A 13,593-nucleotide genomic window follows, 5' to 3' on the forward strand; every position below is an offset into this window, starting at 1 on the left:
CTGTTGTCAAGGACAACTGGGGCCGGGCTGCAGGGAGGGCCTCTCTGAGGAGGTGACATTGCAGCTGCGACCTAAAGAACGAGAAGATGCCAGCCATGCAGACATCTGCGAGGAGAGTACCAGGCAGAGGGAACAGCACGTGCAAAGGTCCTGAGGCAGGAGCATGTGAAGAAGGAAGAGTGCAAGTGAGAGGTGACAGGTGCTCTCCTTCACACATCCAACCGACACATCTGTCAAGAGGTGAGATGGGGGTCTGAGCAGGGCAGGAGCTGGGGTTCAGAGGCTTTGGCTGGTGGGATTAGGGGAACCCACTGTCTTACGTATTTATTTGCTGGGGGGCTGCGGAAAAACTCCGGGGGGAATTCCTTGAAGCCTGTTCTCAGTGCCTGGGACATTCTTCTCTCTATATCCTTCCTCCCGAGTGAACAAGTCTGCATCTTTCCAGTCTCAGACGTTCTCCTGACTCCTCCTCACCCCACCTCCAAGGTCTGGCCACACTGCGCACCCTCAGAGCCCCCCGCCCCTCTCCTCTGGACTCTGGGCCCTGCCACAATCTGGGTGTTCATTCGATTCATCTCCCTCTCCCTTTAGACCCAGGAGCCCCAAAGGGCATGGCCAGTTCTGTACGGCTCCCCTGGCATCCCAGGACCCAGCACAGGGCCTGGCACAGAACAGACTCATCATAACCATCGAGTTCTGGGGCTTAGAGGGGTGCCAGTAAAGGGCAGGATCTGGAGAATGAGTTTGGGGAACCTCTGCCCAGATCACCCCAGGGCTGGCAGCCCGAGCTCATAGAAAAAAGGCACCTGGAGTAAACTTAGCATCCCCCCCCCCCCACTTCCTGTCTACCCGCCTTCCTTCCCTGTCACTGGAGCTGAAGTCAGCAGTCTAGTTTCTTAGCAGTATGTCCTGATGGAGTAAGTGGTCCAGCTTTCTGAACCTCAGTTTCCCCTGCAGTAAAAGGGGGTAATTATTGTGTCCACATCGTAGAGTTGTTGTGAGGCCTAAAGAAGCTCATACAAACTGTTTGGCCCGGGGCCGGGCCCGCAGTCACTGCCCAGTAAATGCCAGCTCCTTGTCCCCAGCCTCCTCTCTTTGTCTGTGTCCTGCTCCTGCTCCTGCTCCTGCTCCTTGCAAGAAGGTGGGGCTGGGTCCAACTTTGTCACCCTTCCAAGCACCAGCGTCTTCCCTCAGCAGCCAGGAGCAGCAAAGAGTAACTGATGGGGACTTCCAGGCACCAGGGCTGGTCAGCAGGGGTGAGAGTTTGGGACATGGGATTCCCCTAGAACCCCGCTTGCTCTGGACGGTGTGACATAGTGGTAAGGACATGGCTTTCTTTAAACAACAAAAAACAACAGCTATGGGCTTTCTGATTCAGGCCTGGGTTCCAATCCCAGAGCTTCATGCATGAGCTGGGGCAGGCAAGTTCTTCTCTCTGAGCCTCAGTTTTCTCATCTGTAAAATGGGGAGAATGCTAGTTCCTCCTTCCCAGGCTGTTTAAGGGACCCAAGGAGATGTTGCAGATGTGCGTCCCCGGGCTGTCTCTGCTGAATGGATTAATCGGGCAATTGGGGCGCTGATGTCCAAGGACAGTGGGAGGCCCGGGCAGGAGGAAAGGGCACATGGTATGCAGGAGCCGGCCTGCGTCTGAGAGCCGATTGTCAAATTTTCAGAATCTTGCGAGCCAGTTGTTTCCTAAGTTAAACTATGTTACATTACAAACCAAGGTCCTCCGTACTCAAAACTCACCAATTTCTAATTATTTCACTACATTCTCCTATTATTTATGCTCTTAAGATGACTTACATGTATTGTATCACCTATTACCGTGGCCGGCAAACTGCGGCTCGCGAGCCACATGCGGCTCTTTGGCCCCTTGAGTGTGGCTCTTCCTAAGCCTTAGGAGTCCCCTAATGAAGTTAATAACAATGTACCTACCTATAGAGTTTAAGTTTAAAAAATTTGGCTCTCAGAAGAAATTTCCATCGTTGTGCTGTTGATATTTGGCTCTGTGGACTAATGAGTTTGCCGACCACTGACCTATTGGATGCGTGGCTAGTGGCTCAAAATCGGCCATGGAAGTATTTACACCACGGAGAGTGGCAAGCACCACAAATCGTGGCTTGGGTACCACTGCCCCCAAGGCGTCAGTTGCTAATCATTGACCAGCCAGCCCTTCATCCTCAAACACTGGACAGAAGGAAGCGCGGGGCTGCCAATGGCTCTACGAGCTGGTACCGGGCGCACCCTGGTGGCTGCTTCAAGCACCCATCATCCCTGACTTCAATCCTGCACCTTGGAGAAACACACAGAAAACCAGGCACTCCAGGACCCCAGGGAGAAAGGGAGACCTGCTCCCTGCCCCGAAAGACGAGGTAACAGGACCCTGAGAGAAATTCTCAGATGTCCCCCCGCAAGTCTTTTAGCCTTTGGATCCCCAACCCCATATGGGGAGCGTCCCAGCTGATGTTTCTGATCTCTCCCTAAGCGCAGTGGTCCTCAACCTTCCGGCCCTTTAAATACAGTTCCTCATGTGGTGACCCAACCATAAAATTATTTTCGTTGCTACTTCATAACTGTCATGTTGCTACTGTGATGAATCGTCATGTAAATATCTGCTATGCAGGATGGTCTTAGGCGACCCCGGTAAAAGGGTCGTTCGACCGCCAAAGGGGTCGCGGCTCACAGGTTGAGAACCGCTGCAAGGGGAAGTGAGTGACATGGGGCTCCTAACGCATCAGCCCTTTCTCTCCAGGACTGGCTGCCCCGGACCACAGTGGACACCCCTCTTCCACCAAAGCACCTCGAACGCACCTCCCTCTGTATGAGACTCGTCCTGGAGGTTCAGGGCAGGGGCGGGCGTTCTTCCACGTTTCACCGTCTCACCGTCTCACCGACTCTGATGCCTCCCCTATTCCCCCTGCCTTGCCCCAGCCCCGCCTCTTCCTCCCAACCCCTCCCGCCTGAGCTGCAGCCAGGACCTCAGACCCAAGCCTCTCTGTGCAGGTTACATCCGGGAGGGGAGGGGTCCTTCGCTTCCAGAGAGGCCCCTGGAGGTATTTTTCTAGAGGAGAAAACGCCTCCCCGAGATGAATTGCATTTTTCCTCTAGAAGGTAGAGCCGTGTGGGCTTGAAGCAGCAGGTCCTGCTCACTCCCTGTAGGAAAATGACTGACAGGCATCGGGAGGCAGAAGATCGAGTCGGAATCCCGCTCAGCCACGGAAGGTGGGCCTGGCCACGGAAGGTGGGCCTGGCCACGGGAGGTGGGCCTGGCCACGGAAGGTGGGCCTGGCCACGGGAGGTGGGCCTGGCCACGGGAGGTGGTTCTGGCCACGGGAGGTGGGCCTGGCCACGGAAGGTGGGCCTGGCCACGGGAGGTGGGCCTGGCCACGGAAGGTGGGCCTGGCCACGGGGGTGGGCCCGTCGCTTCGCCTCGGAGGCCTCGGCTTTCTGATCTGATCTGAGCTCGGGGTCAAGGAGGGTTTGGAGAGTGGTAATGCGTGCAGGTGCACGCAGTCAGGTGCCGTGTAAATCGGGCAGCCACGCGTCCTGATTTGTTGGGGCTGCAGTTTCCCACCACAGGGGACTTCAGAGCTAAAATCAGGCAAGTCTAGCCCTAACCGGCTTGGCCCAGGGGATAGAGCATTGGCCTGTGGACCAAAGGGACCCGGGATCAATTCCGGTCAAGGTCACGTTCATTTCCGGTCAAGGTCACGTACCTTGGTTGCAGGCTCCTCCCCTACCCGGGCCCTGGCCCGGGCTCATGCAGGAGGCAACCAATCCATGTGTGTTTCTCTCACATCGATGTTTCTGTCTTTCCCTCTCTCTTCTACTATCCCTAAAAATCAATGGAGCCTCAGGTGAGGATTCGCCAACAAAATAAAAATAAAAAGTGAAAAAAATTTAAAATCAGGCAAGTTTCAGGCAGACTGGGCCCTCTGGTCACCCAATGCTGAGATCAGGGGTCAGCAAACGCACAGAGCCCAATCCAGCCTGCTGCTTGTTTATAAATAAAGTTTTATTAGAACCCAGCCAACCCCATTTATTCACAACAGTATCAATCGTGGCGCTGCATTGGGTATGATAAGGGAGTTGAGAAGTTGCAACAGGGACCCTGCTGCCCACAAAACCTAAAATATTTCCTGCCTGGCGCTTTAAGAAAAAGTCCGCTGGCCCCGAACTTTTAAATGACAGCTAGTCGGTACTCCTGGGAGCTGGACAAAAGCCATGAAGTCTGCGGGAGGAGCGGGTGGGTCCTGGGTGTTAATGGGAGTCTGGCCCCATGTTGGACGGAGAGGACACGGTGGGGTCCTGAGGGGGCTGGCATTGATGCATAGGCTTGTCTGAGATTTGGGGGGGCCCAATTCTGTAGGCCAGAACTGGGTCAAAGGGGGAGTTGAATAAAGCGGTCCCTTCCCTTACCCCCAAACGGCCTGAAACCTTCCCCAGCTGCTCAGGGATATACCAAGATGCCCTCCCCACCACCCCACCCCACCCTCACCCCCCACCCCCTCTGCCCAAGACACAATACTGTTAACCCAACAGCCTGTGCATGGGGCTTCCTGAGGGGGATGGATTGGGGGGGAAGGACCGATCCCCCACCTGAAGGAGGCACCTTGATGTCTCGAAGCATTCAGCCAGCTCATGTTCATCAAATATTTACCGAGAGTGGCCACGCTCAGTGGTTGAACGTCGACCTATGAACCAGGAGGTCACGGTTCGATTCCCGGTCAGGGCACGTGCCTGGGTTGTGGGCTTGATCCCCAGTGTGGGGCATGCAGGAGGCAACTGATCAATGATTCTCTCTCATCATTGATGTTTCCATCTCTCACTCCCTCTCTCTCTCTGAAATCAATAAAAAATATATTTTAAAAAAATGTACCAACTACTGGGCCTGGGCTGGGCAGCAGAATACGGGACACTCCAGGGTACGAGACGGAGCCCAGCCGGAACCTGGGACACAGGGGAAGGCGAGAGAAGGCAGGATGGGGGGTTACTCTGTCACCAGCAGGGAGCTCGCTGGCCCATGCAGCCTCAAAGAAGGGGTAGCCTTGGGCTCCCCAAGCCTTCCCCGGCCCTCACGGGCAAGGGGAGAAAGGGGATATATGTACTACTTTCAACAATAAAGAACTCTTTTTAAAAAATAGTGGAAACTCAGAAAGAAAGAGAAAAAGAAAGACCTCACCCTGGGCTCCCCAGAGGGGTAGCTAAGAACACCCCAGCTGCCCCCAGCGGGATACAGCATGAGTGGTCTCAGGAACCCCACGGTCCTCAGGACCCACCCCCCCAAATGCATGCTGATTGGCACCAGAAGATGAGAGCGGTGGGTGAGGGCAGGGGACCTGCGTCTCCCCTGGGCTCGTGGGAATGAGATTCCAGCGGCCAGGAGGAAGGAGAGGCCTCAAACCCTGGCCGCCCTCGGTCCTGTTGGCGTGGCCAGGGTCCTGCCCTAGAGATCCCTCCCCCAGGGGCTCGGAGGAAGCCCAGACAGGTGGCCCAGGGCCCGAGCGCTGGGCGGTGGCCGCGGAGGGAGCAGCCAGGAGCCAGGATCCTGCTCAGGGGTGCGGGCAGGGGCGCTAAGGGAGAAAGCTGTGCAGGGTGAGGTCATCCCCATTGTGGTCCTCCCCGGGCCCTTCCAGTAGGCCCGGGCCCTTGGCGGTGGGCAGGCTCCCGTTGGCGGTGGCGGCGGGCGCCTCCCCGCCCTCGGGCAGCAGGGAGGAGATGCAGACCATCTCGGTGGGCGAGTAGCTGCGCACGTGGTACATGTGGTTCCTGCGGGAGAGGCGGACGGCCAGCACCACGGTGCACACCAGGAAGGTGGTGGCCACCAGCGCTAGGATCAGGATGGCCAGCAGGCAGTGCTTCACAGGCATGTAATCCGGGCCCTTCGTGAGGCCGGGGGACGCGGAGCTCGGTGGGGAGAGGCCCTGGCTGCTTTTCCCCTGATTGATGAAGGCGTCCGATGAATTGCTGGCGGCCACGGTGGTGCCCCCGTGAGGATCAGACAGCACGAGAAAGGCCGTGGAGAGACCCCTTGTGGACAGCGCCTCCATGGTGGCTGGCTCCTTGGACAGGGTCTCCGTGGTAGTGGGCTCCGTGGGAGGGGCCGCTGTGGTAGCCGGCTCTGTGGCCAGGGCCTCCGCAGCTGCAGGTTGCGTGGTCAGTGGCTCTGTGGACAGGGCCTTCATGGCTGCAGGTTGCGTGGTCAGTGGCTCTGTGGACAGGGCCTCCGTGGCTGCAGGTTGCGTGGTCAGTGGCTCTGTGGACAGGGCCTCCGTGGCTGCAGGTTGTGTGGTCAGTGGCTCTGTGGGCAGGGCCTCCGTGGCTGCAGGTTGCGTGGTCAGTGGCTCTGTGGACAGGGCCTCCGTGGCTGCAGGTTGTGTGGTCAGTGGCTCTGTGGACAGGGCCTCCGTGGTGGCCAGCTCTGTGGATGGAGCCCCCTCTGTGGATGGAGCCTCCATGATGGGAGGGATTGTAGAGCCCAGATCTGTGGTCAGAGGGCCAGGTGTGACAGGAACCCCCTGTGAGGCCAATTCCATGCTGAGCTTCCCAGGGGTTGCCTCTCTGGCATCCAGGCCAGCAGAGTCCCCTGTGGTCACCTCTGGAGTGGCTGGCTCGGGGGTACCAGGCCCTGCAGACTCTCTCTGCCCCAACGTTCCCATCACAGCCTGAAGCTTGGGGCTCAGGGTCACGCCTGCTGTGATAGTTTCAAGCGTGTCTGGAGGGTCCGTGCCATACTCATCATTGTCATTGTACTCTTCCAGGTCATCTTTGTCCATATCTGCCGGGGTCTGCTGGAGGCTGGGGCCCAGGAGGACCAGCAGCAGGAGGAGTTGCAGTGGCATGACACCTGCAGGGACACACGGACAGAGGGACGTCAGGACAGCTCCACCCCTGGGCTGCCGAGCCCCCAGGGCTGGGATGCTGGGCGGCCGCAGCTGGGCGTGTGTCTGCTCTGGGGCAGACACTTGGCTGCAGGCACCCTCCCGACCCAGCGCGTGCCCGGTGCACAGCGGGCCCTCCGCCAACAGCAGCTTTTCCCACTGATCAACGTGATAACACCCGTGTGTCAGAGCGTCGCCCCCATACACCAAGGTTGTGGGTTTGATCCCCGTTCAGGGCACATACAAGCATCAACCAGTGAATGCATAAGAAAGTAGAACAACAAGCCAATCTTCCTCTCCTCCTCCTCCTTCTCTCTAAAATCAATAAAAAAATTTTATAGAAAATATGAACTATTAGAGCTTCTAGTTATATTGACTTTTATGTCCCCCCTTCTTGATCCCTATTTTTGTATACATTGGTAATATAACCTGAGTGGTGTTGTTCCTGTATACAGTTCATCCATAGATCCATGCACTCATCCGCTGATGGGGGGGCCCAGGAGCAAGAGCCTGGAGACCCCAGGTTTGGACCCTGGAGGCCTCTTGGTGTCTGGTCCTGACCCCTCTGTTCCACTCTCCCCAGTCTTGGCTCCCTGCCCCCTCCCCCCTCCCCCTTCCCTCAGCTGCACAGTTTTTCTCTTTCTGTCTCAGGGTCTCAGCTCAGTCTGGCTCCCTCTGGTTATGTCCTTGCTCACACGCGGGGGATGGCAGCACCTACCTCTAGGCTCTTGTGACATGAAACGAGGTGATGCAGAGCCCTTAGCACTCTGTTCCCAGCAAGCTCCGGCAAAGGGGGCTACTTTGATCTTTCACAATCCTATCCCGCAAGTCCTCCAGGGCCCAGACTGGCCCTGCCCTCGGGGAGCTGACAGGCATCGTTGGCCTGTGGGTAGGGTCACTGTCCACTTCAGCCTCTGGGCTAGGAAGCCAGAAAGGGCAGCGCCTCTCCCTTCGGCCAGCTCCCTGGTCTCACTTCTTGGCACTGTGAACGCTCCTGCTTTCCCGTTCTTCCTCCCTCCTCACACTCCCCCTGGCACTGGCTGGTGGGTGTGCAATTCAAAACCCCGCGATGAGTGACAGCTGTGTTCTAGGCAGGATTCAGGTATTTCTGGGTCCTCGGACATAAGACCCTCCGCAGTGGGCCACCCCTGCCTCAGCGCCGGGGGCAGAGTGAGCCTGCGTCATTTCCAGAACCTTCCCTTGCTCATCGCGTGATTTGGAGCAAAGAGCAGTGACTTGCTCACAGGCCCCTCAGCTTCCAGCCTGACTCTGACCTCCTTCCCCTGTGGGTGAGAATTATGTTGGTTTCTGAAATGCCAAGCTGCTCAGATCGGAGAATAATTTCTTAAACCTAGCTTTATGGTATTTGCATCAGACACCTCTGGCCCTCCTGATTATCCTCATTTCGCTGTGGAGGGATGAGGCTCAGAGAGGCGAAGCGATTTGCCCAAAGACACACAGCTGGTAAGTGGCAGAGATCAGAATTGAACCCAACGAGGATTCAGGACAGCTTTGAGGAGAGACCTAACCTAGCTGTGGGGGCAGAAGGAGCAGAGGCTTGGAGGAGAGCTTAGCTTGCTGTGTTTGTGGCTCGGGTTGGGGAACAAGTTGGGGGGGTGGGGGGCAGAGTAAGAATAAGAAGGACCTTAAAGGCCACATCACCTAGAAAGGCCAGCCCCATATGTACCAGGTGCCATGCAGGGCACAGGACTGGGAGCACAGACTATGGGGTCAGACAAAAAGATGTTTGAGTCCTGGCTCTGGCTCTTACAAGCTGTGTGACCTTGACACAGATCTTTGCCTTTCTGAACCTTGGTTTTCTCATCTGTAAAATGGGAATAACACACAGTACCTATCCCATAGGGCTATTGAGAGAATGCAGTGAGATGATGGATTTAGAAGTTCCCATAGTAGGTGCTTAATAAATGTGTCACACACACATATACATGCACACCAACATACATGTTCTTTGCCCGCTAACCTGCCTTTTGGAGGCAGAGTTTCTTTGCACATGGGGGGTGAGGGGGGTGCCTTCTTGGGGGAAGAGTATGTGGCCTAATCTTGGCCCCACTCCCCAGGGGGCACAGGCTCTTTGGAAGAAGCCACCAGCTCAGAGCCATATTTCATAATTATGAGAAGATTCACCCCCACCTCGGGCAGTTCTCAGTTCCTGGAAGGCTGAGCCCTCAGCCACTTCCTGCAGAGGGAGGGGCAAACACCCAAGGCCCAGCCCACCAGTTCCTGGGTGGGGAGAGGCCTCTTGGTGAGTCAGGGCCCCACGTTCTGAAGCCTGGGAGCTGGGAGGATACCATGGGGGGGAGGGGCCCGGGCCTCTTCCCAAGGTGGGCCCTCACCCCGGCCCCATCCCCACAGTCCCGTGCTTGCAGAGGGGTGGGATGGGGGCAGGGGGGAGACCACTTAGCAGCTGTGTGACCCTGGGCAGGTCACTTCACCCTCTCTGAGCCTCAGTTTCCTCATCTGTAAGACAGGTCCTATTGCTTCAAAGAGTGGTGGCGAGCATGGAAAGAGATGCGGCCGGGAAGGCCCCAATGCTGGCATCCGCGGGGGGCGGGCGCTTTATATGGGGGGCTCTCTTCAGGGCAGTGGACAGAGGAGCAGAGGAAAGGTGCACCCCAGGGAGGGTACAGAGATGGCAACCCCCCTGCCACCCCTGTGCACAGTTAGGGAAGCCGCAGGGGCTTGTGAGGGCAGACCCCGCCCCTGTCTGTTGAGCCTCGGTTTTCTCATCTGTAAAATGGGAATAACACACAGTACCTATCCATAGACGAGTGCACTGGGAAGCCCACGTGTCCCCGCCTGGGCCTACCTAGGCCACCAGCTTGCCCTGAACGTCCCTGACATTAGTGCTGAACGTCCCCGATCCCGTCTCCCTCAGTCCCAGGCACCGGCCTATTTAGTGGGAAGAACACGTGGCTCCCAGAGCTTCTGTGGCTCCTGGGGCCACGCAGGTCGAAAGGAGAGGAGCCGGGAGTGAGCACTGCCTGTGAGGGGTAGGACAATAACTGATATTGGCTCACATACACGTACTATAACCAAAGATGTCTCACAAAGCCCTCACTAGCCCTGGCCAGTTTGGCTCAGTGGATGGTGCATCGGCCTGCGGACTGAAGGGTCCCAGGTTCCATTCCAGTCAAGGGCACATGCCTGGGTGGCGGGCTAGATCCCCAGTGTGGGGCACGCAGGGGGCAGCCGATCAATGATTTCCTTCTCGTTATTGATGTTCCTATCTCTCTCTCCCTCTCCCTTCCTCTCTGAAATCAATGAAAATATAAATGATAAAAAATAAAGCCCTCACTGTGGATAGATCATCCCATCATAGGAGGGACCTCCTGTCTTCACTCCACACTGGCTGCGATGATGCCCATTATACAGATTAGGAAAACAAGTCTCAGAGTGGGGACTTCCTCCAGGTCTCACCTCACCTCTCCTCCAATGGCAGGAAAACAGCCGCTTACCACAGGAGCGGGGCTGGGCAGGGCTCTGAGAGAGGGACAGAGAGCTGTCACACCCTACCTGTCTGCTGCTCACCTAGCGGCAGGGCAGGCGCTGCCCATTTCCTGTCTTCCAAGCTAAAACCAAGCTGCTTCTGCCGAGCCCCACCTGGGCTTGGGGGGGCGGGGGTTAGGGGGACACACACCCCATCTCTAGAGACCACCTGGGCCACTCGTGACCTCCCACTCAGAATATTGGACCCCAGGAGTCCCAGCGTTCACGTTCCTGGAACCTTAGGATCCGGAAGACTGCGCATCTCAAGCTGTGGGCTGAGCAGCCACAAGAGAAGGGACGGCTCCAAACCCACAAGTAGGTCAAACTGAGGCCCACATGACCCCTCACCGCCCACCACCACCACCACCACCACCACCACCACCACCACCCCACCCCACCCCGCTGCCACACACACACCCTAATCCCAGTGCAGGTCTAAGTCCTGGCAGCCAGGACAGGGCCTGGCCCAACTTGGGATCAAATTCAGTATGAAAACCAGATCCAGCCCTAGCCAGTTTGGCTCAGTGGATAGAGCATCAGCCTATGGACTGAAGGGTCCCAGGTTCGATTCCAGGTTTGGCTCAGTGGATAGAGCATCAGCCTATGGACTGAAGGGTCCCAGGTTCGATTCCAGTCAAGGGCGCATGCCCTGGTTGCGGGCTTGATCCCTAGTAGGGGTCATGCAGGAGGCAGCTGATCAATGATTCTCTCTCATCATTGATGTTTCTATCTCTCTTTTCTTCCCCACCATCAATAAAAATATATTTTTAAAAAACCCAACAGATCCAAATCCAGCCCTATCCTTTACAAGCTGTGTGACCTCGGGCAACGGAGCTCACCTCTCTGAGCCAAGGATTCCTGGCTGGAACCCAGGGGTAATACTAGGACCTGCATGCACCGCGTGGGCTGTGGGCTGAAGTGAGCGGTCCAGGTGGGGTGTTTAGCACCTAGGAAGTGCTCGATAAAGGCTGCTGTTGGCATTGTTGTTCTCCATGTAGGGCCACATCCCTGAAAAGTCCCCAACCCGGGGCCGCTTTGATGCACCTCTGACATTGTCCGTCAGAGAGGGCCAGGACAGGAAGCCCTGGAAACCTCCACAGCCAGCCCTGGGTGCCCTGGGCAGCCTGGCCTCGGTCAGGAAATCACACATGCCAAGTGCAGACAGTGCCAGGCACTGGTCGAAGAGCTTTACATGGACTATCAGCTCATTGGGCCCTACACCTCGAAGCGTCTGCTTCTCCCCTCCACGCCTCGGTTCTCTCATCTCTAAAAAGGGGGCCCAGGGTTCTCAGATGATCCCCAGCCTCTCGGAAGGCCCTTCTCCAGCCTGGCCGGCCGAGGTCCCCAGGAGGCGCTGACCTGGCAGCCCAGCCGGTCCATATCCATATCTGGGTTCCGCTCCCCCAGAGCTGCTGGCCAAGCCTGGTGAGGGAGGCATCTGCCGTGTAAGGTGTGGTCAGCCAGGCAACCCCAGAGGAAGCCACGCGGGGCCTGGGGCTGGGGGAGCCACCTCCTGAGCCTCCTGCCCACGGACCTTGAGAGGCCTGGCCTGGGGAACTCAGACGGGAGAGGGAGGAAGCCAGAGGGCCTGGGAGGGAAGAAAAGGATTCCAGGCAACTAGAGCCCTGACCCTGGTCTACGGTGTGTGTGTGTGTGTGTGTGTGTGTAGGGGCCACCGCCTTTTGCCCCTAAAGCACCCCAAATAAAAATTAATAAAGTGTTGCCATTATTATTGTTGTTGTTTTATTTTGCTAGCCATGGTACCCTAATTCTAATATGTCAATAATTTGCTACGACCACACGTTATTTCCTCTATCTTACAAAAAAGCGTGAAGAACGCGGCTTCGGAAACGACATTTTCATGGACAAACCGTGCACCCCTCCTAGGCATCACCCAGACCTAACCCCAGCCTTGCTCCTGAGCAAATCCCTTCCCCGCTGTGGGCCCCGGGGCCCCACCCATGAAAGGGGGGGTGGGTAGGCTGATTTTTAGAGAAACGCTCCCGATTTCTCCAATTTTTTGAATTCCGAATGCTCCCAAGCCAGCAGCTGCTGGCAAACCTGCCTGCAAGGGCCGGTAGCCGTGGCGGGGAGCAGGATACAGCCACGGACTCCAGGCAGGCCCTGGTCCCAAGACCCCCGACCTTTGGTGTGCCCTCCCCGGGGGCTGTGGCGCGGGGCCTCCCCAGCCCCCCAACGTCTGCTGTCTGCTCGGCGGGACCGCTGGTCCCTTGGGCACCCCCAGCACCTCCTGTGGTTTTGCGAGCCAGCACTTACCGGCCTGCTCAGCGGAGCATGGACAGCTTCCTCGTGGGCCCAGAGCGGCTTCTCTGTTTTAGGGACCAGGACCCAGTCCACGCTGCAAGGCACTGCTGTGGCAACCCCTGCCGTGGTCCTCCACCCGCCAACGCCCAACGGCCGTGTATGAAAGAAGGAAGCGAGAATGTGGTTGCTCAGATAGGGCCACGTGATGGCCCACACCTCCTCGTTGTGACAGCTTGGGTGACACTGTTGATTGGACTGGGTGGCAGTGGGGCACAGGGGCCTGGGAGCCCAATGTCACTCCTAGGTTCTGGTAACCAGGCCAACACCAAGAACCACCTGGACACGTTCTGGGGCGCCATGGCCGAGGCACCCAAGCTGAGAAAGGCCACAGCATTAGCCGCAGTTGATGGAGAATGGGGGCGACAGGGGACCCGCCCTGGAAGGCAGGAACCAGATGCAAAGAAGGGTGGTGATGGCTACGGAGAGCCCAGCCTTCCTTTGTGGTGCAAACGCTCCCTCTGTGTGTGTGTGGGGGGGGGGGGGGGCGAGGTGGCCGGCTCAGCTGCAGCCAGAGCCCCTCTGAGGAGCTAGATTGCAAATTCCACGAGGGTAGGGCCGGCTGGCTCTCTCCCCTAATCGGTTCATGCAGTGATCCAAGGGCCAGCAGTGTCAGACGCTGGCCCTCTTGTAGCTCTTCACCTGGTGGGGAAGCCGGCAAGTGAACCAGTAAACAGACCATGATGACACAGCGCGGTCATAGCGCCCTGTGGCGAGCTGGGGAGGGGCCCATCCTTCACCCCGGGTGGGGGAGGGGTGCCAGGAGACTTTCCAAGGAGAAGTGGCACTTGAGGTAACAAGTGGGGCGGGCCTGGGGGGCGGGGGGGCAGCCCAGGCAGAGAGCAGTCCATGGGCAAAGGCTGGGAGGCCTGGGGCTGCA

At 57.5% G+C, this 13,593-nt stretch overlaps 1 protein-coding gene across 1 annotated transcript; it reads right to left on the minus strand.

Moving 5' to 3' along the window:
- Positions 1-4,784: 4,784 nt before the first annotated feature.
- On the minus strand, positions 4,785-13,122 carry SELPLG (selectin P ligand). The gene is made up of 2 exons (XM_036354249.1): positions 12,669-13,122; positions 4,785-6,850 (listed from the first exon to the last, which is right to left on the minus strand). The coding sequence occupies exon 2, from the start codon at positions 6,843-6,845 to the stop codon at positions 5,577-5,579; it is 1,269 nt and encodes a 422-aa protein (XP_036210142.1). The 5' UTR covers positions 6,846-6,850; positions 12,669-13,122; the 3' UTR covers positions 4,785-5,576.
- Between the last annotated feature and the right edge of the window lie 471 nt (positions 13,123-13,593).

This window comes from Myotis myotis, unplaced genomic scaffold, assembly GCF_014108235.1.
Source record: "Myotis myotis isolate mMyoMyo1 unplaced genomic scaffold, mMyoMyo1.p scaffold_m19_p_20, whole genome shotgun sequence".
Taxonomy (NCBI): domain Eukaryota; kingdom Metazoa; phylum Chordata; class Mammalia; order Chiroptera; family Vespertilionidae; genus Myotis; species Myotis myotis.